This window comes from Fringilla coelebs (genome assembly GCF_963513975.1).
Source record: "Fringilla coelebs genome assembly, chromosome: 27".
NCBI lineage: Eukaryota > Metazoa > Chordata > Aves > Passeriformes > Fringillidae > Fringilla > Fringilla coelebs.
Window position 1 is genome coordinate 3,046,253 of NC_140053.1, and position 26,022 is coordinate 3,072,274.

The window sequence follows — 26,022 nt, forward strand, 5'->3', positions numbered from 1 at the left end:
AGCCCAGCTGCCCAGGAAGGGGTGACAGCTCCCAGGACTGCAGGCAGATGGATTTTCTCACCTCCCAAAGGTGCAGGTCTGGCTGGGGAAGGGCTCCTAGAGGAGTGTGATGAGGCAGGGCAGGGCTTCCCCAGCACCCCATCGCCCTGCCTGCCCAGCCAGGAGCTTGTCCTGCACTTGTCCTAAGGCAGGGCTGGTCCCCTTTGCATTTTGGGGGGGTCACATATGGCATCAAGTGGCACAGGAGTCACATCAGTCACTCCCAGCCACCTCAGGAGGCTGGGAAAGGCTCACAGTGACAACGCTGGAAGTGACATTTTTAACCAAAAGTGCAGGGAAAGGTCAGCTCCGGCGGGAACGGGAGGGACAGGGGGGCACAGGGAGCAGCTGCTGCCTGAAGTTTCTCCACACAAGCAGATCAGAGCCCTGCACACACAGGAACGACTGTGCCATGCCTGGCAGAGCAGAGATTGTGGGACCAACAGCGTGGGGCCCCAGGGCTGCCACACTGGCAGAGGTCAGGGACAGTGCAGAAGCACAAAGAGCAGACTGGCATGCCCCAAGATTCTTTGGCTCAGTAGGAAATGCATCCCTGGACAGCCTCCCATCAGGCCACAACCAGATTGAGGGGAGAAGCTGGAAGCTGCAGGCTGGAATTTATGAGGCCCATCCCCATTAAAATAGCTGGCGATATTTCCATCTGTCAGTAATGCTGATGAAGAGACCTGCTCCTTTGCATATCCCAGGCCTTACCCTAACAAAACCAGCACCAGCCAGGGAAGGATTTGGCACACAGATGACTATTGCCATGCTAGGAATTTATGGCTCCAGCCTGCCCAGTCTCTAGTAAGAGCAGGAGCAGGGAACCATTTAATCTTTTAGGTCCCTTCCATCCCAAGGCATTCTGTGATTTCTGTGCAATTCCCTCGGTTTGCTGCTAATGACAATCCCTCAGCCAAAGGCTCAGGCAGAGCAGGTCAGCCATGGTGACAGGGTGACATTTCTGGGCACATTTCCCTGCTTTTGTGCATAAAATCTGCAGCAGCCAGCTGGGCCCAGCCAGGTGAATGCTGGCAGATGGCACAGAGGGCAAGTGAGTCCTTGCCCTTGCAGAAGCTCCTGCCCAGCAGCAGGGCACCTGCACGTGGCAGCAGCCCTGCCCAGCCAACAGGTGAGAGGCCTCAGCACCAACATCTAAGCAGAATTTTGGATCAAACTCAGCACAGATACAGGAGAGGTGCCCAGCAGGAGCCTGGAGGGACACGGTCAGGTTGCAAAGCAGCATCCTGTAGTCCAACAACTGACAGCCTCGGGCACGCTGTCCCCGCTGCACAAACCATCTACAGAACTCAAGGAGACACCCACAAAGCCAGAGCAGCAGCAGCCACACTTGCACATGGACAGACCCATGTGTCCATCCCTCTGCTGTGCAGTTTGGCCTCTCGGGCCCAAAAACCGCTTGAGGACTGAAAGCCCTGCGCTTCCAGCAAGGGACAAAACCAAGCACCTCCAAACTCTCCACGAGCCCAACGGAGCAGCTGTGCCAGAGCAAGGGCAGCCTTTGGGCAACCTTGACCTGCTGGGTGGGCTCCTACCTTGGGCTGCTGGCATCTTCCCCTTGTTTAGCTGCTTGAGGCGCTTCTGGTGGGACTTGCCGTTGTAGTGGATCTGCGCCTGGGCAGCTGAGTTGAGCTGGATATTGCAGACCTCGCAAAGAGTGAACGACTGCTGCTTCTTCTCCCTCTTCATGCGCTGCTCGGGCTGGCTGGGGGGGCAGCTGGCCTCCTCCACCAGCTGCACTGCGCCCTCGGGGCTGTGGGATGGGCTCAGGGGGCGCTTCATGCCTGCGGGAGGAAGGACAGACCCACTGTGAGGACAGAGGGACAGCCACGGCGGCCAGCGAGTGGCACCGTGTGGGGCACAACTGGTTCATACTGGGAGCAGCTGGGGTCACCTCTGGATCATACTGGGAGGGACTGGATTAGCACTGGGGGTGTCTGAGAGTGGCTGGGAACACAGCATGCACATCATCCCCCATACTGGGGGGGACTGGGAGCACATGGCATCATACTGGGACTGGCAACTGGGGCCATACTGGGAGAGATTGGAAGTAACTGGGATTACACTGGGACCACACTGGAAGTGCTGGCACATGACAAGGATCCTACTGGAGCTTGCTGGGCTCATATTGGTGCTGAAAGGGAGTGACTGGGATCACACTTTGTGCTCCTGGGAGCAACTGAGAGAAACTGGGATCATGCTGCAAACAAACTAGAAGAACCAGGGATGACTGGATGCATGCTGGAGGCAACTGGGATAGACTGGGCGTGACTGACATCATACTGGGATGCCAGGTGAGGCAGGAAAGCCCAACACAGGTCCCACGCCTGTGGCTGTCTGAATCTGAGAGGATCCCTGAGCAAGTTCAACAGCATTTGGGCAAGAAGATAAGAGCAGCAGTGTGGTGTTGATGGGATCTCCAGGACGAGGTGAGAGATGAGAATTTGACTCTAAGTTCTCAGAAGGCTGATTATTATATTATATTATATTATATTATATTATATTATATTATATTATATTATATTATATTATATTATATTATATTATATTATATTATATTATATTATATTATATTATATTATATTATATTATATTATATTATATTATATTATATTATATTATATTATATTATATTATATTATATTATATTATATTATATTATATTATATTATATTATATTATATTATATTATATTATATTTCTTCTATTCCATTCTATTCTATGAAATGATATACTAAAACTATACTAAAGAAAGAGAAAGGAGCCCTCAGAAGTCTAGACAAGAATAATAAAAAACCTGTGACTGACCAGAGTCCCAACACAGCTGGACTGGGATTGGTCATTAATTAAAAACAATTTACATGGAACTAATCAAAGATGCACTTGTTGGTGAGCAGCCTCCAGACCACATTCCAAGCAATCAGATAATTATTGTTCACATTTCTTTTCTGAGGCTTCTCAGCTTCTCGGGAGAAAAATCCTGGTGAAGGGGTTTTTCAGAAAATATCATGGTGACCCAGCAGCATTCCCAGGAGGTGAGAATTCCCTGGAGCAGAGAATAACCCACTTCTTCCAAGTTCCCAGCTCTAGAGGACGCTCCTTGTGTCAGGTCAAGTCTGTTCACTCGTGGGCAGCACTGTGGGTTGGCTCAAGGCAGGGTTAGGATGGAAGCAGCTCTCTGCAGGCAGGAGATTCAGCTGGCAGGACTTGAGGGTGTCCCAGAGCCTGTCCCCATGTCCCCACCATGGCAGGAGAACGGCTGGCGCTGGCACTGGCACCCCCAGCAGGGTGAACACGGGGTGTCGCCCTGATTTTTTAAGATTTTCTAGGCCTTCTGATGTTTACACTCTTGTAGCAAACTTTCTCACCCACTTTCTGTAAATAACTTATTGTTTTGCCTTCCTTTATAGAAGAAGAGAAAGTGGATGGACTGTTGGTTTGTCCAGTGTCATTAGAGAAATAGCACTGTCACTTTTAGAAAACTATGAATGTTAGACTCAGAAAATAAACTTCCCTTTTCTTCACCTTGGAGCAGCAGTGTGTGCTCGTGTTGTTTCATGTCCTACAGAGACACATGGGGCTCTGTGGGACCAACCTGCACCATGAGCTGGAGCCCTGTCAGAATTCAGGACATCCCTCTGGATGTCCTGGACTGCCAAGATCCCTGCCCAGGGGGCTCAGAGACCCTGGCACAGAGCCCAAAACACCTGTGGTTTTGATTATGACCCATGGAGCAAATGACCAACCTTATGAGAAGATCTGCAAGCCACGAAAGTTTAAGTAGAATGACAGTGAATTTATCATGGGGTGAAAAATAGATTTTTGGGGGTTTTTAGAACAGGGGTTCAGGGGACAAGACGGAGGAATGTCCAGCCTTTCTCCTTCTTCTTCTTGGCCTCCATCTTCAGCTGTGATGGTGGCACTTTTGGATTGGTTTAGAGTAGAAGCTCACTGTCTAACATAGCTGATAGGTATTGGGAAGTTATTGCAAATATTGTACACGTAGTTTTGTGTATAAAAAGATAACACTGCCCCGAGGGCAGGCAGAGTGCCTCTGACTGTCTTGCTGAGCGGACCTCAGCTCGACAGGAGAAAAAATTTTATAGATAACCTACATAAACAACCTTGAGACTGAGAACTGAAGGGCTCTGACTCTTTCTTCGACCACCGGGCTGGGAAAAGAGACTTTGTGACACTTTGTGACACATCTCGGGGTCACTCTGAGCAGCTAGAGACCCCGAGAGAGCCCCAGACCCACACAGCGACACCACAGATCAGAGCTGCCCGTGGAGAGCCCGGGGTCAGCTGGGGACACCCCCCCAGCAGCCTTTGCCTTGCAGGGACACCGCTCCTGCTGCCCGACCCCGAGCCGGGGAGGGCTGCGACATCCAGAGCAGCCTCGGAGGCGCGAAGGTCACCCGAGCCCCGCGATCCAGTTACCGCCTCGCAGCCGCCAGCTGCGGCTTACAGACACCCGCAGGCACGGCCAGGGGCCAAGGCAGGGGCCGGGGCGCCTGTGGGTGGCCGGGCAGCACCCAAGGGTGCCCTGCAGGATGTCCCTGGCATCCCGGGCAGGGCTGCGTGGAGCAGGGACCGCACCGGGGGCTCCGGCTCAGGCTGGCCAAAACCGCGCTGGTGGTGCCGGCTCCAATGCTCAGCACCCCGCAGGACGAGGGTTCGGCTCTCGGGCTCGGGGGCTCCCCGGGCTCGGTTCGCTGCAGCCCCGGCCGCAGCCCCGCGGTGGCGCCGCCGCTCCGCGCCGCTCCCGGAGCCGCCAGCGCGGACAGCGGGGACACGGGACAGCGGGGACAGCGGGGACAGAAGGCAGTGCCACTGCCACTCACCCCCCCAGCGGGTGAGCACCCCTCTCCTCAGTGGGTCTCAGCCCCATCCTGCGCCTTCCTGCAGCCCGGAGGTGGCCGCGAGTGTCCCCATCAATGGTCCGGCCCGGAGGAGCGGGGGATGTTACAGCGGCTGCTAACAGAGCCTTTCCCAGGATAACCATTAACAGAGCGACCGGAAAGCAGATCTGGGAGACGATCAGCAGCAGGAATGTGAGCCGGGGCCTCAGGGACACGCGGCACGCTGGTGGGGACACGCCAGCCCAGGCAGGTCGCCGGGTGCCCTTGGCATCCTCCCCCTCCCCGGGTATTTTTAATGCAATTACATCCCAGGACGCAGAGCTAAAATTGGAACATTATGTGGACAAAGTATCCCCAAAGTCTCCCTCGTCTTTAAAACGGGCACTGCTGTTGCTCTGATTAGGCAGCAGCTCCTGTCCCGGCCCCCGGGGCAGCGTTTGAAGGTCTGTCCTAATTGCACACACACTTGTTGTCTCATTCACTTAATTTCTCCTGTGCCTGTTCTGCTTCTCAGGTGTCAGGGCCACAAACGGGTGGCTGGTGTCTGGGACGGGTCACAGGGACAGCTCGTGGCACGTGTGCAGGCTGGCAGTGCCCTGAGGGACGCCTGCTTTGGGGCAGATTTCACCTTTTCAGCAAAGCATTGAGGAACTTCTGGCCGAGGGCTGAGGGGCTGTTACCTTTCACAGGAGGGAAACTAAGGCAAGGTGAAGGCTGAGTGACACTCAGGGGCTCTGAGCCAAACCCAGCTCAGACACAGGGTCACCACATCCCAGCTCCACCAGCCATCCCTCCCCAGGACTGATGAGGTTTTGTCTCCTCCATGCAGGAGGATCAGGAGCAGTTGCAAATTTTGGGGCTCTCCTGGATGGGGCAGAGCTGCCACTCACCCACCACTGCCAGATTTGATCTTGCTGAGCAGCACCAGTGGCACCTCCCAAGACCCCAAGGCACCCTGGCACCTGCACTTCTTGCTGCCCTTCCCTCAGAGCCAAGGCCTCCCAGGGGATGTCCCCTTTGGCTGCTGATTTTTGGGAGGAGACCCGTGCTGGGCCATCCTTTACTCAGCTCCTGAATGCAAAGCAAACTCCAGAAACCACAGCCAACAGCACAGGCTGCAGTCACTGCAAGCGGCTCCATGCCCACACACTGTGCTGAAGCAGCACCCCACAGGATTCCACAGGATTCCACAGCACCCCACAGCACCCCACAGCACCCCACAGGATTCCACAGCACCCCACAGCACCCCACAGGATTCCACAGCACCCCACAGGATCCCACAGCATCCCACAGGATTCCACAGCGCCCCACAGGATTCCACAGCACCCCACAGCACCCCACAGCATCCCAGAAAAGCCTCTGGCTGGGCATGAAATCCATCAGCAGGGCAGTGGGGCTCTGGCCAAGGTACAAAATGCTGATGAGGGAGCAGGTTTGATGCAAGTCAGGTCCTTTCCCATTATTGCCATTATTGCCATTATTATTCCCATTATTTAAAAATAATTTCCTGTATTCTGAATAAGCTGGGGGCAGACCAATGCAGGCCATCCTGAGCACAGGGAATGCTGTTATCCCAGCCTGGGTGGAATTTCCCATGCCCATGCAGCCTGAACATCTGTGCAGGGATGTTCTCTCAGCGTCCCACCCCAGCAGGGACCCTTGTGCTCTCTCCTGCCATCACCAGCTTGTGTCCCATGGGATTTTTATTTGGACTGAGCTCAAGAGAGCCAATGCACATGACCAGAACCTCCCTCCCCCCAAGTCAAACTGCCTTTGCCACAGAGCTGAGGTGACCTGACAAGAGCTAACTGGGAGATCTCTCCATTCAGCAATCAGGGAAAACACCACCTGAACAGAAAGTGCATGAACTTGGTAAGAGAGTCAGAAATCTGGAGGGAAAAAAAAATCTTATTTGAGTTCCCTAGGTTACCTTCCACTGAATCCACCTTCCTTGCCTCCCACTGAGTACACACAAGAGTAAAAAAAAAAAAAAAAAACAGAAGTAAAAGAAAGTGTTGGCATGAAAGTGGCCACCAAGAGTTGTCACGAAATTCCCTCAAACCCCCGAATAAGGATCAGTTTCATGGTCCCTGTCCACACCTGCAAGGAGCTGCCACAACACCTCAAGCCCACAGCATCCCATCACAGGAGGGTTTGCAGCTCCGTGATCCCACCCCTGCCACGCACTGCCACACCTGGCTGAGAGCCACCAGGGACCCCCAGCCCCCTGCAGCAGCATCCCCACCATCCTCACAGACCCCTCCCCACCGGCACAGGCGATTTCCAGCCCACCCACCCATCCGGGCTCAGCATCAACCCCTCCCCAGGGCAGCACCCAGCGCCCCAGCCTGGCACAGGAGCTCCTACCTGGTGCCGGTGAGGATCGCTGCCCTTGGCACCGCCGAGCTCAGCCGGCTCCTGCCCTTGTGCCACCTCGGGGCACCGCACCCTGTGCCTGGAGAGCTGCAGGCGCCTGGCTCGGGTTTCACGGAGCGCTTCAAGTGCGGTTCGATCGCCACTAAATCAGCGCTCATCAGCAGCCTCCGGACGAGAGCCCGGCACGTCCCGGTTCCCGGTGCCCGTGGCTCAGCAGGGTCCCAAAGAGCCCCGAGCGTCACGCGGGGCGGCGGGGTGGCATGCCAGCTGGCAGGGGGTGGCACTGGAGCGGCCACCTTGAGCCAAGAGCAGGCGGATGCACCTGACAGCAGCTCTCAGTGACAGGGAGATGGGGGAATGGGGCAGCTTTCCGAGCTGGGCACAGAGAATCCCCTGGGTAACTTCCTAAGGAGGCACTGGGTGCTGTCACCTGACAGGGACACGGGGGAATGGGGCTGCCTCGAAGGCTGGGTGCAGAAAATTCCCTGTGTAAGTTCATAAAGAGGCACTGGGTGCTGGTAGAGGGATGGGAAGGGCACGGGGGGCTCTGCTCTGGGCACGGAGGCGGCCATGGGGTCCTGCTGTAGCATCAGGAGATGCTTCAGTGTGCTGGCCTGAGGGCTGAGCAGCCCCAGGCAGATCGCAGGTTTTGGAGGGCCCGGCCGTGGCTGCAGCACTTCCAGCATTTCGTAACACTGCATCAAAGCAGCTGCCCCCAAACCCTGACATACGCGCTGCTAACGCCACGGCGAGGCACGTTTTAGGATCAGTCCATAAACCATCCGTTGTCAGAGCAAGGATTAGTGTGAGCTGCCTCTCCTCAAGGGCTCTGGACTGCAGGCTGGCTCCGGGCACAGGGCTCAGACCACCCACAACCCTCAGTTCTGCCCCCCAAATGCCCGGTTCTTACCCTCAGATGCTCTTAGGGCTCCCCTCAGCCCCGTTGGCACAGGCTGAAGGGCACTGGGACATCGTGCAGCCTCCGGGGAGGGCAGGGAGCATCCCACGGTGCCACTGCGCCTGTCCTCTCCTTTGCACATCAAGATCATTAACACCGCATTCAGGGCTGCCTGTCCCCTGAATCAGCAGATCCCAGCCCCGCTCCCGGGCAGCGAGGACAGCTGAAACCCGGCTGAAGGAGACACCATGGAGGGAGCAGCGCTGCTCCTCTGCCTGTCTGCTCTAGGAAGCAAAACCTGGGCAGTGCCACCTGCTCCCAGCCCGGCAGGGAAAACGGCAGAGCAGGGAGTGAGACATTCCATGCCAGGGTTTGGCTGGAGGTGTGAGCAGGGAGCAGCGGGAGGGGAAGGGCTGAGGCTCCATGGTTCACCCCCTCGCTGGCCAAACATCCCCAGGATCTCTGCTGGGTGAGGAGAACCCGACAAGATCACAGCATCCTTCAGGATTCCTGTGGTCAGCACAAAGGTTAGGGCAGAGCCAGGGGCCACAGAGCCACTGTGTGATAATAATGAAGGAAGGAAGGAAGGAAGGAAGGAAGGAAGGAAGGAAGGAAGGAAGGAAGGAAGGAAGGAAGGAAGGAAGGAAGGAAGGAAGGAAGGAAGGAAGGAAGGAAGGAAGGAAGGAAGGAAGGAAGGAAGGAAGGAAGGAAGGAAGGAAGGAAGGAAGGAAGGAAGGAAGGAAGGAAGGAAGGAAGGAAGGAAGGAAGGAAGGAAGGAAGGAAGGAAGGAAGGAAGGAAGGAAGGAAGGAAGGAAGGAAGGAAGGAAGGAAGGAAGGAAGGAAGGAAGGAAGGAAGGAAGGAAGGAAGGAAGGAAGGAAGGAAGGAAGGAAGGAAGGAAGGAAGGAAGGAAGGAAGGAAGGAAGGAAGGAAGGAAGGAAGGAAGGAAGGAAGGAAGGAAGGAAGGAAGGAAGGAAGGAAGGAAGGAAGGAAGGAAGGAAGGAAGGAAGGAAGGAAGGAAGGAAGGAAGGAAGGAAGGAAGGAAGGAAGGAAGGAAGGAAGGAAGGAAGGAAGGAAGGAAGGAAGGAAGGAAGGAAGGAAGGAAGGAAGGAAGGAAGGAAGGAAGGAAGGAAGGAAGGAAGGAAGGAAGGAAGGAAGGAAGGAAGGAAGGAAGGAAGGAAGGAAGGAAGGAAGGAAGGAAGGAAGGAAGGAAGGAAGGAAGGAAGGAAGGAAGGAAGGAAGGAAGGAAGGAAGGAAGGAAGGAAGGAAGGAAGGAAGGAAGGAAGGAAGGAAGGAAGGAAGGAAGGAAGGAAGGAAGGAAGGAAGGAAGGAAGGAAGGAAGGAAGGAAGGAAGGAAGGAAGGAAGGAAGGAAGGAAGGAAGGAAGGAAGGAAGGAAGGAAGGAAGGAAGGAAGGAAGGAAGGAAGGAAGGAAGGAAGGAAGGAAGGAAGGAAGGAAGGAAGGAAGGAAGGAAGGAAGGAAGGAAGGAAGGAAGGAAGGAAGGAAGGAAGGAAGGAAGGAAGGAAGGAAGGAAGGAAGGAAGGAAGGAAGGAAGGAAGGAAGGAAGGAAGGAAGGAAGGAAGGAAGGAAGGAAGGAAGGAAGGAAGGAAGGAAGGAAGGAAGGAAGGAAGGAAGGAAGGAAGGAAGGAAGGAAGGAAGGAAGGAAGGAAGGAAGGAAGGAAGGAAGGAAGGAAGAAGAAAGAAAGAAAGAAAGAAAGAAAGAAAGAAAGAAAGAAAGAAAGAAAGAAAGAAAGAAAGAAAGAAAGAAAGAAAGAAAGAAAGAAAGAAAGAAAGAAAGAAAGAAAGAAAGAAAGAAAGAACAGAGAAGAGCCTGGTGATGCCCAGGGGCACTCTGAGCCGTGTTCTCCCCTCGCTGTTTGCTGAAGCTGCCACAGGAAATTCCCAGAAAAGATGATTTTCCACAAGTGCAGGATCCAGAATGAATGCAGGCCAGCTCCTGGGGCCCTCCCTCCGGGCCAGCTGGGTCAGCAGCGGTGCCACTGGAGGCACAACACCCCAAGCATGGGCACAAACACCACGGGATGGCACTGCCAACCCCCTTCCCACAGCCAGGTGATCCCCTGGCATAGGTGAGCACCCACCAGGAGCACTTACAGCGATGAGCAGGGTTCCAGCAGCTCCCTCAGCACAGCTGGGCACGGTCTTCCCTCCCAGCTCCCCTCACTCCCACATCTGGGTCAGGAGTTTTCAGGGCAGAAATTGGCTTTTAAGTGAATTTGTGGAGAGCTGCTGGCTAACAGGAGACCTCCAGCTTAAGCTGGAGCTCTCAAAGGCTCCTCTATTACAAGGCAAATTAAATATTTGATAGCGCTAAGCAAGTGACATTTGCAGTCTGGTCACGCCAGGGGTATCAGATAGAGACATTTGCAATGGGATCTGTTTAAATCCATGTAGTGCTTTGGATCTGTCCATCAAAACAAGCCCAGAGCTTTATTAAAATCAATGTTATCAAACACCCTGCTGGGGGAGGCTCTGGAGCCCATGTGGTGGGGCTGGGGGCAGCTGAGCCCTGCTGAGCTCTGAGGCTGCAGCACAGTGCAGCTTTGGAAGAGATTTTTCTTTAAAATTCAAGAGTAGCAAGAGACTTATCCCTACCTGCAGCTGTGGGAGGGAGATTTGCTGCAGCAGAAAAAAGGGAAAGCATTGACCCAGCCCCATCTGGAACCTGTTTTCAATCAGATCTCTTATACAGGAGAGATTTCTGATACCTGACACCAGATCAGACGTGCTCCCATCCCAGATCCATCAGACACATGTTCCAGAAACTTCCATGAAGTTGTTCAGTGTGACAAATGCCCGGTTCCCTTCCCCACCTCAGCAGGGCTGCACAGAAACACACTTTGTCCAAGTGCAACAACATGATTTCCATGACCTTCCCTAAAAAAAGAGAGCTAGGAAACATAAAAGGCTGGAAGGGACTTTCTGCATCTGTCACAGGAGATGTGACAAAGTGACACAGTGGCCAGGCCACTTGTTGACAGTGGACAGATTTGGGGAAGATTTCCTTACCAGCACATGGCTCAGTGCCACCAGCTGAGGCTCTGAGCACCAGGACTGCCCTGGCTCTGCCCTTGGGGACCCTTGGGGACAGCAGGACACCCCAGGGTGGCTGAGGGGCCACCCCAGTGCCACCCCCTCTGTCCCAGTTCCGTGGCACTCGGCACTCCCAAACCTCTCCCAGCTGCTGGGAAAAGTTTGCAGAAGCATTTCGAGCTGAAAGGCAGATGACAAGTAAAAAAGAACCCCCAATTTATTGTTTTCTCAGAATTTAGAGTGGGAGGAAGGAAAATGGGACGACCCATGATTTTTTAATGCCTGCAGTTGGCAGCTCCATATTTAATGTGACAGCATCCCTTTAAGAAAAATACGTTCATACACAAGAAAGAAAATAAATTGGCAAAGCAATTTGCTTTCAGGCTAGGCTGACAATTCCCCACTCCAACGTTTTGCTGCAGCCTTGGGTGAGCTGCAGTGGCCAGCACTCCATGCTGGGCAGGGATCATCTCAGAGGTTAAGGATGCTTCACTGGGTGACAAGAGCATCTGGGAGCAGTAATTTATCCCAGAGATGGTGCAAAGAAAGAGTGGAAGGAATAATTCATTGTGTGTGAGGTGACAAGGAGACTGTGCTGTCATGTTAGCACACTGACAACTCCCCAGCACAAACAGAGATGCTTGTTACCCACACGATCAAAGGGGCTTCTGCATTTGGGGTAGGAAGGGAGAAAAAAAAGACAGGGAGAAAGGAAAAGAAGAGCTAAATCAAAGCCTTGTTACTGTTTCTTATGAAAGAAACTCGTGAGAAATGCTTTCTGCAGAGCAATTAGTCAGCAGGATCTGAGGCAAGAGCCCAGCAGGACCCACTGCTGCTGCCCTGGGGCTGGGGAGAGGAGCCTGGGGGGGACAGCAGGAAGGACCTGTCTGACAGGGGACAGCACGATGGCACCAGAGCCATCATTCAGAGAGGCATCAGAAACCAGGTTAAAACCATGCCTCACTTCTGCATCCCCCTCACTGAGGGCTGGGGGTGCCCAGAATGAAGCTGCACACCCAGCACAGGAGGTCCCTGCTGACAGCCAAGCCCCTAAAGCCTTGAGCTTGGTGATGCCACAAAACCCCTGAGTCCCCCCATGTGGTGCTGGGGGGGTCCCCAAGAGTGATGAGGGTGCAAGAAGGAGCTGCAGGAGCATTGGCCTTCAGCCTCAGCTCACACCTTGAAACCCTGACTTGCCTGTGAGCACCGGGATGCCAGAGCTGACAGGCAGGGAAATGAAATGGGACAGATGATAATGAATTGCCCACATCCCTCAGTGCCTCCTGGACGTGCAGTAATGAAGTTATACACTGCTCACTGGCTAGAGGACAGAAGAAGAGTTTCAGAGCTCGGGTTTAATCAGTTCAGTGACAAGCATGGCCTGGATTCATTCCCTCCTCTCACCACGGTTTGGTTTCTCCATTCCCCTCCCAGCTCCTGGCAGCCCCAGCACTCACAGCCCTGCTCCTGCACTCTGCTGCTGCAGTGTGAGAATCCTGTGCTGTGCTGGAGGTCACCAGAGTCAGGAGAGAAGCACTTGTGTCCAATTAGGCTGGGAAACCTCTGCTCCCAGAAGGGCAGAGGGCAGCCAGCCCTGGCTGGCAGTGCAGGTGGCAGCTGCAGGATTTATTTGGGCAGCACCACCAAGGTTATTTAACCAGCTCGGGTGGGTCAGTGTTCCTGTTTGAAAGGAATTCCAAAATGGACTCAGGATGTTGGGAAGGAGGAAAGTTTGACAAGGAAAGTGTCACAGATATGTAGGCTCGGCAGAAAGATTTTTAAATGTGGAGTCTGATGAAGGAATAGAGATGGAAGCAAGTTTTGATATAGAAGAAAAGAATTGCTGAGCCAGTCTTACTGGGTAACCAAGGAGGCAAAGGGTGTGTTAGTTAGAAGGGGTTTTTATGACTTAGAGCAAAGGATAAACCCACCCCAAACAAGAAGATGTTTTTACCAAGCAGAAAGAGAGCACAGGTAAGCAAGGCAGCAAATGTTGCAAGTAGAAAAAAGGTCTCAGAATTTTCCACTGCAAGAAAACTGAAAAACAACTTCTGGCTTAAACTGTAATGTACTGACTTTGAGTGATGGGAGAGCAGTAATATGAATATGGTAACTATAGTAGTTATGATGGGCTATAGATAATAGTTAAGGCATAGATTGGTTCTACTGTATGAAGATGCTCAGCAAAGAAAAGTCTATAATTCATTGTAACCAAAACCAAAGGGTCTCCAGGCCTGCCTGCAGCTGGAGCTGACAGCTGTAGGCTCAGGCTGTCACCCATGACCCTGGACTGCTGTAGCATCTTGGATGTAATAAACTGCATTTTGGAGAGGTGCCTGGAGTCCTGCATCCATCATTCAGGCTCTTACACATGAAGTTACTTATGTCCCTGCCAGGACACAGCCCCACTCCTGCTCCCTCCCAGAGCTCTCCCTGCTCCCTCTGTGCTCACCTGCCTCCCACACGTGCGTGACACTGCCACTGCTGTCACCACGCTGTCACCAGAGGGTGCCTGGCACAGGGGGGAGACAGAGCTGGGCTGGGCATGGCTCACATCTCTTGTGGTGTTGTGAGGGTCCCCAGGACGAGGTGAGAGATGAGAATTGATTCCATGTTCTCAGAAGGCTGATTTATTATTTTATGATATTATATTAAAAGAAAATTATGTACTAAAACTATACTAAAGAAAGGAAAGGACACATCAGAAGGCTGGACAAGAATGAATAATAAAAACCTGTGACTGACCAGAGTCCTGACACAGCTGGACTGGGATTGGCCATTAATTAAAAACAATTCACATTCTGGGTAAACAATTCTCCAAATCACATTGCAGAGGAGCAAAACATGGAGAAGCTGAGGCTTCTTATCTTGCCAGGAGAAGAAATCCTGGTAAAGGGATTTTTCAGAAAATATCACGGTGCCAACCAGTGAGCCACAGCTGGGCCAGAGGCTGCTCCTCCCTTAGGGCATTCCCAGGGTGAAACCTGGGAGCTGCTGCTCCTCCAGCTGCCTGCCAGAGAATTCCAGGTGAGAGGAATAGCGGATTTGTCTTTCCAAACAAGCTATGGGTCTGCTGGTGGATAAAACTAGCAATGGGAGAAAAAGAAACAATGGGAAGGATTCCACTGATTGATGAATGGAAAAAGATATTTGCTTTTACAAATAAACTTTAGGTTTGCTGAGAAATGAAATTAGACATTGAAAGATGAAAGAAATAATGGGAAAGAAAAAACCCCAAATTCCGTAAGAATTAACAATTAAAAGGGAGGGTTATACATTAGAGGGAAATCTTCAGCATCAGGTGTATTGGAAATTTTTCACCTCTCAAGTACCTCAGCCAATGGGGAAAGAGAGAAGGGAAATTGGGATAAAAAGGAGGCTGAGTCCTCCAAAAATTGGAGAGATCCCAGGGCAATGCCCCATGGCCTCTCCCTTTATTCGGATAAAGTCAAAGGACTCCTCTGCCTCCCTTTTGGACATAAACCTCTGGTGTCTGGGGATTAATTTCCCTACCACAGGCAATGGGAAGGCGGTGGCGGGGCAGTCGGGGCAGAGGGGCTGCTGACAGCTCCGTCTGCAGCCCGTCCGTGCCAGGGTCCGAGCGTGTCCCTGCCGGGCACGGCGCCAGCCCGCAGCCAGCACGGGACCGGCGGCCAAGGCACGGCCCCGGAGCTGCCTCGGGGCCGCAGCGGGGCCGGGATGCCAAGGGGAAGCCCCGCAGCCTCCAGCCCCTTGCCAGGGCTGCCGGTTCCCCGGGGCGTGCGGGGCACGGCGGCGGGAGCTGAGCGCCGCCGGAGCCGGCGAGAGGCGGAGGCGTTGCTGTTATGAAAACATGCGAGGGCTGTGTCTGAAAACATTGTGAGGAGCCAGCTCCATAAATAGGCCCTTTATGGCTCTTCCCTGAGCTGAGACTGGCTCTTTCACACACGCTTGGCTCCGGCACGGCGGGTTAAAACAGCGCGGCGCTGGGTGGGGAACACTGGGGAGCAGCGGCAGACGGGAAACTGAGGCACAGAGCACCCCCGGGGGGGCTGAGCAGGGGGTGCCACCCCCGGAACATCAGCCCGTGTCCCTCGGGGTGCCCGTGGGAGGACAGAAGCCAGGACAGTGACCCGTCACTGCAGCTGTCCCCTGCCACCACCTCCGCACGCAGCACGCCCCGGCAGCACGCGGCCGCGATTAATCAGCGCATTCATCAGGGAGTTGTCATTAATTGAGCAGCTCCTGTGGCCGAGGATGGTCTGCGCGGTGTCAGAAGCTGTGAGTGCAGCAGGAGCTCGTCGCTGCTCTCGGCCACATGCACTGAACGCGGTGACAGCTCGGTTTGTGCCCCCTCAGCGAGCGTCCCCCGGTGTGGGAGCGCTGGTGACTAAAGCAGCGGGTGAACGATTTAGTGACTCAGCGCATCATTTTGCTCATTTCGTGCCTTTTTTTAGCGCGGGGCGGACAGAGCTCACACAGCAAACTCTCGCCAGGCACCGCCAGCGCTCCCTCACCGCGTCCCAGCTCCAGGCACCCACCTGGGGTTGGGCACCTTCCTGCAGGCAACATCTGTGTGATGCGGCTCTGCCACGGAAAACACGGAGGAGAAGCTGGAAAACACTGCCAAGGGCTTTGGCTTGCTCTTCATTCTCCTTTTTATTGTTTCCTTTCTGACCTGGGAGAAGGCAAGGGGAGCGAGGCAGCCTCAGGGATCTGGGGAGCCCCGGCAGCTCCGGGAGCCCTGGCAGGCCCAGCAGCCCCGGTGGCCCCGGGAGCCTCAGCAGCCCTGGCAGGCCCAGTAGCACCGGGAGCCCCGAGAGCTCGGGCAGCCCCGACAGGCCCAGCAGCCCCGGGAGCCCCGGGAGCCCCGGCTGAGCGGCTCACACCGCCCTGGCACTGCCTGGCAGCTGCGTTGATCAAGAGCAAAGCACTGTGCTCTCGTTTTGGCGGTAACCGATGTCTGCAAACACCAGGTGCCGGCTTGAATTAAGGAGCGTTTCGAGCTGGAATTGTGCTGAGCACCCGGCGCTGCCAGAGGAACCTCTGCCCGGACCACCTGCATCAGTGGCTGCATCCTGCGGGCTGGGGACAGCGACAGGGATGTGCCAGCAGTTTCCTCTCCTCCTTACAGCCACAGCACAGCAGGCGTCTGAGAGCAGAGACCCGGCTTGTGAGAGCAGTTCCAGCCCCGTGTCGTTGTGCCCACACCTCCAGGCGATCCGTGCAGGAGTGCAGAATGAGGGCAATGTCCTTGGCACCGCCACCACACCTGGATGCATCCCCCTCCATCCCGGGGAGCCGCTCACAGGTGCCCCCGTGCCATCCCTCGCGCAGGGGTCTGTGCAGTCACACAACCAGTGCCACCAGTGCCAGCCACTCCCATCTCCCACGGACACCTGCAAAATGTCACCCAGTGCCACCAAACTCTCTCATGGGGGCAGATCGACACCGCCCCGCAGCAGTTTCAGCGGTGGCAGCCCCAGCCACCGCGGAGGACAGCGAATTGTCACCTCCTTAAAGCAGCTTTGTCTTTGCTTTCTCTTTAATGATTTCCCAGCTGCTTCCCCATTTCGGCCGATAATGGGACTTCACTCTCTATCTGGGTCTGAGAGGCGCTTGCCTTGTTCAGGCTGGAGAAAATCAATTCCCCTCTCACTCAAGTCTTTGCAAGACAGATGAACTGAAGATCGTGCCTGCCTGAGCAAAATATTTATTCAGTCTGGGAACAGATTTACTTTTGAACCTTCTATAAATACAGCTGAGGGCCCCCATTTAATCCCTTACCAGAAGACCTAATTTTATTTGGTTTATGTTTTAAAGAATTCTCCCTTTTCCAACGCCTTGTCAGCAGGTGAAGAGAGGCAGAGGCAGGGTTTTTGGCACCCAGCTTGGCAGTGGGCAGTGCTGGGCAGCCAGGAGGGGTTTGGGGGTGACAGGATGAGAGGGTCAGCAGTGCAGGGTCAGGGTTCTGCAGGATTTCCTGCTCTCTGTTACTGACTTACACCCATCAAAACCCTGCTTGAGCCAGGGCAGGCAGGGAGAGGCCAAATCCTCCACAGAGGCTCTTTGTGACCCTGCCTGCCCAGCCCACATGAGGATCCCTGTGCTGGGGGCAGAGTCTCTGTCTCAGCAGGGCCATGCACAACCCTCTGCAGCCCCTCATGACCTGAGACCACCTTCCAAGAGGCCCAGCAGGGACCCTGCCTGGCACCACAGCATCACACCACCCTGACCCTCCAAGGATCATCTGTCACTCCACAGCCAGCAACCCCTCAGCTGGGTTTGGCTTCCCACCCCTGGCAGGAGAAGGAAAAGTTCCTTGGGGTGGGAGGCCAGTGGGAGCTGCTCCCAGGGCACTCAGGGGCACCCTGGCACCTGCCAGCATCTCTGCCACACACCACTCTGCTCCTGCCAGAGGGTTTGCCCAAGTCCTTAAGAAGAGAAGCGCTCCCAAGGACAAACTGAAAAGTTTTCCCAGCAGATGCCAGGAGCCAGCAGGCGCTGGAGATGATTTTGTGCCGCCAGAAGCCACCTTGGCACTTCCCTGGGAGGAATTCAGAGCCCCATGCCCGTGGGAGCAGCACTGGCCCTGCAGCAGTGCTGGCAGCAGAGCAGCATTGGAGGTGCAGGTGCTGCCAGGCGTCTCTAAATCCCTTTGTCTCATCTCTGCATTGGTCAGTGCCCATCCTGCCCCGAGATTCTGGCACTGATTTTGCCTTCCAGTGGTAAAAAAGCGCACAAGTCATCATCTCCCTCCACTTCTGGCCAGGAAGGTGAGACTCTGGCACAGCTGTGAGCCCTGCAGTGCCAGCCCCAGGTCCCTCCCCAAGCTCTGCAGCAGCTCCTGCACAGACCCAGGATGGACAGACCCCAGCCTGGACAAGGGAATTGCTGTTTTCCCATCTGGCACATCCCCAGCTCTTGGAAGACTCCTCCAAATGCACAGTGTGCTCTACACCACAACTGGCTCACTTATTTGACACACTTATTAAATTGTTATTGCACCTGTTGGCTAATTACCTCCTCTGGAAACCAGAGGGAACAGAAACTCGACATTGACCTGTGCAAATCTGAATCCCTGCAGATGCTGGCCAGGTCTGGGGGGCTTGGGAGAAGTGGGGGACTGGGAATGTGGCTCTGTGGGAGTGTCCCCCACTGCCCCCCAGTCCAGCTGCCCCATTCCCCAGCCAGATGGGGAGTGGGGAGCCCAGGATTGATGGTGAACCCCCTGCATCCCACGCCTGGGGTGCCAGCACTGCCCTTGCTGAGCACAGATTAATCTGGGAGAGCTTTAATCCTCTAAAACCCTTTCGTAACAGCCCTCAAAAATAAGCCTGGAGAGTTCCTAATACTTCTTGAAAATTTGGAGTTGGGATATTTATAGGCTCTGGCTTTGCATGAGAGGAAGCACAGCCAGCTCTGGCTGGGAGGGCTCTGAGGTGGAGGAACCTGCCCCGGGGGCAGCCACTGCCCCACCCCAGCTCTGTGCCACTCCCAGCCTCCGGCTGGCGCCATAACAAGCTCCCCTTGTTTGGGATTTTTATGATTTTTTTTTTTTTCCTACGAGCGTTTCAGGCTCCTCAGAAGAGCACAGACCGTCTCTGTGCCTTCAGCCCTTCAAAGGAACGGGAGCAGCAGCGCTTCCGACCAAGACAAACAGCACTGCCGCCCCCTGGGCACCTGGCTGGGGAAGCCAAGGGCAGCAAACCACACAAAGTTCAGAAAAAATAAAAACAGCCCCCCAGAATGTGCCAGAAGTTACCCACACCCACCAAACCAGGAGGTTTGGGTCCTGCCCTGCTGGTTTCCAGTCAGCACCAGCATCTCTGCCACCCTGCTCCTGGTCCTGGCAGGGACATCCACAGTGATGCTGCAGGAGCCAAGTGGCAGCTGGCAAGAGGCAAACTGTTGGTTCCACGTCTCTCCTGCCTCAACAGACAAAGGGGAAAATATCCTCCAAGGAAAGCTCTTGGCCCTTTGCCAGGTGGTTTTACAAAGATGTCACCGAAGATGTCCCCAGGGCAGAATTCTCCCAGCTCCAAGGCAGCAGAGCTCTCAGAGAACTGGGGGGTGATAGGAAGATGAGAACCCCCTGTGATCCTACACAGGCAAAACCCACCCCAATCCAACCCTCACCCCTCTGATGCAGAGCAAGAGCCAGCAGCCAGATGTCCCAGAAATACTCAAACTGGAGACAGAGTGACAACAGCCTGACTCCCAGCAGAGCCCCCAGCTCATCCCCGGACTGGGCACAAGGCAGAGGAGAGAGCAGAGCTGGCCCAGGGCTGCCAGGATCCCCCCTGGGGGCCAGAGGAATCCAGAGCCTCGCCAAAGGGAGCAGCAGGGATGCCCAGCTCCCTCAGCACCCCCGCCCAGCCCCTGCTGCCTGAGCAAGGTCCAGCAGCTGGAGCAGCTCCTGGCTCCAGGCAGACCCAGGCACAGAGTAGGGCTTCACCTCAAAATGTTTCCTTTGCAATTTCCCAGTGATCTTTCTTATCAACTAATTTAAAAAATTTCCATAATTAGGCCAGGGAAAATCACGACTTGGGAACGTTCCCATTTCAAAGCAGCACAGATCTGCTCTGTATCAAGGGCTCAGAGCCCTCAGCAGAGCCAGGTTTCCCCAGAAGCCTCCCCCAGGAGCAGGACCCCTCCTGAGCCCACCCCTGCAGGGCCCCAAGCCCACCACCAGCCCCTCTGCCTGGCACCCTGCCCAGGGAATCCATCCTGGGCTAAAAGCTGTTTACATTGCAGGGGCAAAAGTGGTGGGGTTTATAAAAACCAGCCACAAACAGCCCTCTGACAGCCGGGGATTCTCTGTGCCTTCAGCCCCTGTGAAGTCAGGAGTGCTTGGGGAACACCCCACAGACCTGCAGAGCAAAGTTCAGCCTGGTGTGCCTGTGCCAGCCCTGCTGCCATGGCCAGGGCATCATGCTGCTTCTGGAATGCCAACACCTGCACCAGGGAAGCTCCCACGGGAGCTGGGGTGTTCCCTGCTCACAGAGCAGCTCCTGGCTCCTCAATCTGCAGGTTCCCTTTGGCAAGTAAGGGAAATGGAGCAGTTCTTACAGCTGGGGCATCCCCTGCTCACAGAATGGCTCCTCAATCTGCAGGTTCCCTTGGATGACTGGCAAGTAAATCGTTGTATTTCTAAGAGAAATGGAGCAGTTGTTAGGGTGCAGCTGCAGCCTGGGTTTCCTTGAGAGCACAGACATAATTCCTGACAGGGGCTTTCTGACACAGAAATTATGGAGCTATTTTGGAGGCAATCTCAGAACATCATACTAAGAAACAGCCTTAGTACATCACAATATCGTTGCTAAATTGACAAATAGACCCTCATGGGCTTCATTATTCTGCTCTGAGAGCACATTTTTGCATTTTTATCATCTCTAGAAATGATTAAAGAGCTGCAGAACTGAGGGCTCTGGCTTTGGAACACTCAAACTCCAGTCCTGACTGAGCGAGGAGAAGCAGTTGGAAGGGCTGCAGGGCTTGGAAAGGGAATTTTTGCCCTTTTAATGTGTAAGTCTGGCACGTTATGGAGACTCTCTGGTGCTTCCACAGCAGGTTTGCTTTTAGCCCAGTGTAAAACAATGTGACTGACATATCCAGTGCTGGGTTGGGAACATCCCTGCAAAGGTTCAGTCAATAACAAACCTGTGCTGTGCACTCGTAGAAATACATTGATCTCCCCAGAAACATTAGATAAAAGCCAAACAAGGGGAAGATCTCCAGAAATACAACAAATAAGAGCCCAAAGACCAGGGTTCCTTTAGGAGCTGCTGTCTGAGGGTACTGGGGCAATGCTCAAGGAGTATTTTTGGAATTTTGGAATTGCTGTAGATGGGCCACAGCATCACTCCAGCCTCTGCACATTCCTGCCAGCCCATGGGGATGAACAGCAGGCAGGTGCAGGCAGAATGAGCTGGGACAGCTCTGTCCCTGTCCCTGTCCTCACTGGCACTTTGTCCTGGGACAGCTGGGAATGCTGGGCAGAACATGAACCCCCATAAACAGTGCAGAGAACATCAGGCAGGCAGGTGGGGAGGGATGGGATGAGATGGGATGGGATGGGATGGCATGGCATGGCATGGCATTGAGCAGCCACTCTGGAGCCCCAGACAAGCACGATGTGAGGTCAGGGGTGGGAGCTCAGGGATAGGAGCTCAGGGATGGGAATTCAGGGGTGGGAGCTCAGGGGTTCAAGCTCAGGGATGCTCAGGGATGTGAGCTCAGGGATGCCAGTTCAGGGATGTGAGCTCAGCAATGCCAGCTCAGAGATGCCAGCTCAGGGATGGGAATTCAGGAGTGGGAGCTCAGGGATGCCAGCTCAGGGATGGGAGCTCAGGGATGAGAGCTCAGCAATGCCAGCTCTGGGAGACCAGCTCAGGGATAGGGATGCAGGGGTGGGAGCTCAGAAATGCTCAGGAATGGGAGCTCAGGGATGCTCAGGAATGGGAGCTCAGGGATGCTCAGGAATGTGGGCTCAGGAATGGGAGCTCAGGGATGCCAGCTCAGGGATGTGAGCTCAGTAATGCCAGCTCAGGAGTGGGAGCTCAGGGATGCCAGCTCAGGGATGCTCAGGGGTGGGAGCTCAGGGATGGAAATTCAGGGATGCCAGCTCAGGGATGCTCAGGGGTGGGAGCTCAGGGATGCTCAGGGATGCCAGCTCAGGGATGCTCGTGCACAAGGCTCACAGCGGGAAGGCACAGCCTGGTGTGACGTCACAGCCCTGCTCACGCAGATCCTGCTCTGTGCATTCACAGACAGAGCCACATCCAGGGGCACAGCAGCCTTTTTTCCAACGCACGTGGCAGATTACAGAACAAGCACGAAATCCACAGCACATGGTATCGTCACCCTGCCCTGAACTCTGCATTTGGCAGCAGAGTTTCTGGTCAGGCAGAATCACACTGGCAGCTACCAAGGGACCAACACAGCTCCTCCATCCCCACGGAGCCCTTCCACACAAGTGACAAACATTCAGCAAAGCCACTGGGCTGGATGCTCCACTGGAAAACACCTGCAGTCACTTCAAAAAAAGTCAGTGGTGGTGGATTTGGATGGCAGTGGCTGAAGAAACTCCCAGCCAGGCTGGCAGCTGGGACAGAGCCTCATTTATCTGCAGGCTGTCACACACACTGCCCATTGGGGCTATTTTCAGGCACCGTGCCCCACATGCAGACACAGCTGCTCACAAACATCTCCACTCCCCACTCAGACATCCCAGGTAAGCAGGGGGTGAAGCCAATGTGGGCACAGTGCTGAGCAGGGCAGGGCAGGGCAGCTCCTGCCTCACAGTTTCACCCAAAATTGCTCCCTGTGGGGCAGAGGTGCTGCCATGCCTCGTGGGAGATACATCCAGCCCTCCAGCAGCCCAGTTCACAGTGGTGAATCAACCTGGAAGCCCCAAGAGTGCAATGCCAGGCTCTAGACCCCTCACCCTCCACAACAGAATCATCTCCTCTGTTTAAGCAGCACTTTCAAATTTTGCTCTGCAAACAAATGGCAGCCTGTTGTGCCAAGATGTTGTTTTCCCAACCGCCCATCCAGCAGGACCGGCGCTCACCGCCCTGCCAAGGGCAGGCACGGGCACGTCCCCGTGCCGGGATCTGCGGGCTTTGCTCTGGGGCAGAGCAAGTCCCAGCCCTGCCCACCCCCATACAAACTCCTTAAAAGCTTCCACCGTAACTCGCTGCTGCTCCAAGTTAACAGCAAAGTCTGTTGGAAATGGCCGGGGGAGAGCGGTCAATCCGCTTCTGCCTCCACATTCCTGGACCAGGGGACAGCGCTGCTCCCACCCGGAGGCACAGCCAACAGAAAGAGCTTTTGTGCAGCTCTCTGAAGGTCCTTTCCGTAAGAGCCAAGAGTCCCCGTGGAGGCAGCCAGAACCGCGGCTCCATTCCCAGCACAGCTCTCCAGTCCCGGTCCCAGCAGGGACCAGAGCAGCTCCGGGGTGTTCTGCGCACGGTGACAGCACGGCCGGGCCCGGAGGGGCCCAAGCACCGCTCCACAGCCCCCTGCCCCTCCTGGCAGCACCCCCGACACCTCCTGGGCCAACGCTGCCCACGGCCAGGCGCTGCCGCAGAGCCCGGTCCCGCACACACCCGTGGGGTCCCACGCCGCGCACCCCGCAGGGCCGGGGGTTACGGGACGAGCCGGGGTTACCGGGTCCCGCTCGGTGTGGGAGCCTCAGCCCCGCGCCGGACAGGGGGGCCTCGCTAAAGTTCCGCTCAAGAAGTTTCCCTCCTGACCCCTCCGGTGGTCAGCGGGGCCGGGGTTCCGCCGCCCCCGCCGCCCCCGCCCCGTGTCCCGTTACAGCCGGGATGGAGCGCGGGGAGCGGGGCGAACATCCGGCCCCGATCCCGAATCCCGGGGCCCTTCCAGCGCATCCCCCCCCACCTCCCACAACTTTCCTAAGCCTGAAACTCCCCGTGCCCACAGCCCACCCCGCGGCCGCCGGTACCGGCAGCCCGCCCGCCCTACCTGCCCAGCCGCCCGGCTCCGCCGCCGTCTGCAGCATCCTCCCGCCGGCTTCTCGCTCCCGGCCGTGCGAGCGCGCTCTCGGAGGAGGAGGAGAAGGAGGAAGAGGAGGAGGAGGAGGAGGAGGAAGGCGGGAGGGGGGGATGAAGGCAGCGCGCGCGCCGCCGCGGTCCAACCCCCCCTCGGCGCTGCGCGCCCGCACGGAGTGGGAGGGGGAACGGCGGCGGCGCATCCCGGTGCTGCATCCCGCAGCTGCATCGCGGGGCTGCCTCCCGGGGCTGCATCCCGGTGCTGCATCCCGCAGCTGCATCGCGGGGCTGCATCCCGCAGCTGCATCCCGGTGCTGCATCCCGCAGCTGCATCCCGGTGCTGCATCCCGGGGCTGCATCCCGGTGCTGTATCCCGGTGCTGCATCGCGGGGCTGCATCCCGGGGCTACATCCCGGTGCTGCATCCCGCAGCGGTGCCAGAGGCTCGGGGGCATCCTCCCGTCGCGCACCCCTCGGTCACGGCTGCCCCGGGCTGGGACGGTGGGGACAGAGGAGCTCTCCAGGCGCTTTCCGGGGGGTTGGGGGGTCGCTGAGGTGTGTGGCTAGGGGCGCAAAGGAAGGTGACACCGCGGGGCTGTGGGGAGGACACCTGCATTTCTCAGGGTACTGGGATGCCGTGCGCCACCAGCGCCCCGGAGAACGGTGGGTCAGGTCTCAGACCCGCACCCTGAGTGGCACAGACTGCCCGGCTCCCCAGGGGGGTGACAAACCCGGGGGCTGCAGTTCTTTGCCGATGGCAGAGCCCCTGGTCCGACCCAGGGCCAGCAGCGAGGGACAGAACCCCGGCCGCGCCCGGCTGCTCCAGGAGGGCGAAGCAGAGCCAAGGGGCGGGATGGAGGGAGGGAATGGCAGGGAGACGCTCCTCGCTCCTCTCTCATCGCAGCTGGAGCCCGCGGTGCCGCCAGGCAGAGGCGCCTCTGCTGCCGCGCTTAGCCTTGTGCTAAGATCAACAATTTTAAGTGCAAAAGTCTGAGCTGGGCTGTCGCTGTCATCGTTGTTAATATTTTAGCAGCTCCCAGAACCTTTCAGCGGGGCCACACAGTGCTGACACAGGAGAGGAGATAGAAAAGCCTCCTGCTGCCCGCCCCGAGGAATTCGCTGTCTAGACACGTTATATAATCACATTTTGCCTTTGCAGAGGTTCTCAAAGCACTTCCCAAAACTGCTAATTGAGCTTTGGAGCCCAGCTGGGAGGGAACTGCTCTGGCCAGGAGCCCTCTGCTCTGGAGCAGGTACCATGGGGCTCCTGCCTCCCAGAGCAGTTCCACCTCACTGCTTTGCCTCCACTCAAACACGGAATTGGTGCCAAGGAGCAGAGCTGGGGCTGGCCCCGCGCTGCCCCCGGCAGAGGCTGCAGGATGCAGAAGTGGGGGCACAGCACATGCTGCTCCAAACCCTTCCACGCCTGCAGGAGGCTGCAGGGCCACCGGCTGCCAGGGAGGGGGAAGCCAGGAGCAGAGAGCCCCAGTCTGAGCTGCTGCTGGGTTTAGAGATCCTGGAACACGAGCAGGTGGCCCAGCAGCAGCAGATCCCTCCTGTCCACACCAGGAGTCCCTTTCCCTGCTGCTGTCAGAGTCAGGTCCCCAGGAGCAGCTCTGTGGCACCACTGAGCCTCAGCCTGGCTCACCATAAATCACTTTGGGTTTTCAGAGCCCTTTTGCCAAAGCTCAGTGCATTTGTTTGCTGTGCCATCTGATTTTCACAAGGTAGGATGGGTTTTTTTTTTCCTCCCTATAAATAATTACAGGCGCTCTAATGGATCTCAAACTTTACTGTACCTTGGCTGTCAGGAGCCTGATGATGATGGTGTAGCCTTCTTCTCCAAGGAGCTGAGGCAGGGCTGGGGCTTCTCCACACTTTTTTCATTTACTTTAGCCCTTTCAGCCTCATCCTGATGTAGGAATGTACCCCCTGTTGATGGAGTGACTCAATTATCTTTTGTCTCATTTTTATTTGAACTACAAATTAGAAAGTCAAGATGTAAAATTTGAGAAGAAACAGCTTAATACTCCCCTTCCAGGGATCAGGAAGTGCAGAGATGAGGCTCTTAGCTGACCCACAGCTCCCAGAATTTCAGCACTGGGGGTGCATTTCTTCCCCTCCATGTGAACTCTGGCTTCCCCCTTCCAAGGGCAGCCCTTCATCCCTGAGACACTGATTGTGCCAAGACCATGGTCACCCTCAAACATTTTGGTTTGCTGCAGATATCTCCAAAGCTGAAGACAAAACTGTAAACAAAGAGAAGGTCGTCTCCAGCT

General features: G+C 55.7%; 1 protein-coding gene across 1 annotated transcript in view; it reads right to left on the minus strand.

The window, feature by feature from the left end:
* Positions 1 to 23,770, minus strand: part of ZNF385C (zinc finger protein 385C) — a gene marked incomplete at its 3' end in the record, with an annotated part of 61,272 nt that extends 37,502 nt beyond the window's left edge. The window contains exons 1-2 of the mRNA XM_084222158.1: positions 23,719 to 23,770; positions 1,596 to 1,844 (exon numbers count right to left, since the gene is read on the minus strand). Coding sequence (XP_084078284.1) covers positions 1,596 to 1,844; positions 23,719 to 23,755 — 286 coding nt within the window. The 5' untranslated portion in view covers positions 23,756 to 23,770. The remainder of the gene's footprint in view (positions 1 to 1,595; positions 1,845 to 23,718) is intronic.
* Positions 23,771 to 26,022: the final 2,252 nt, after the last annotated feature.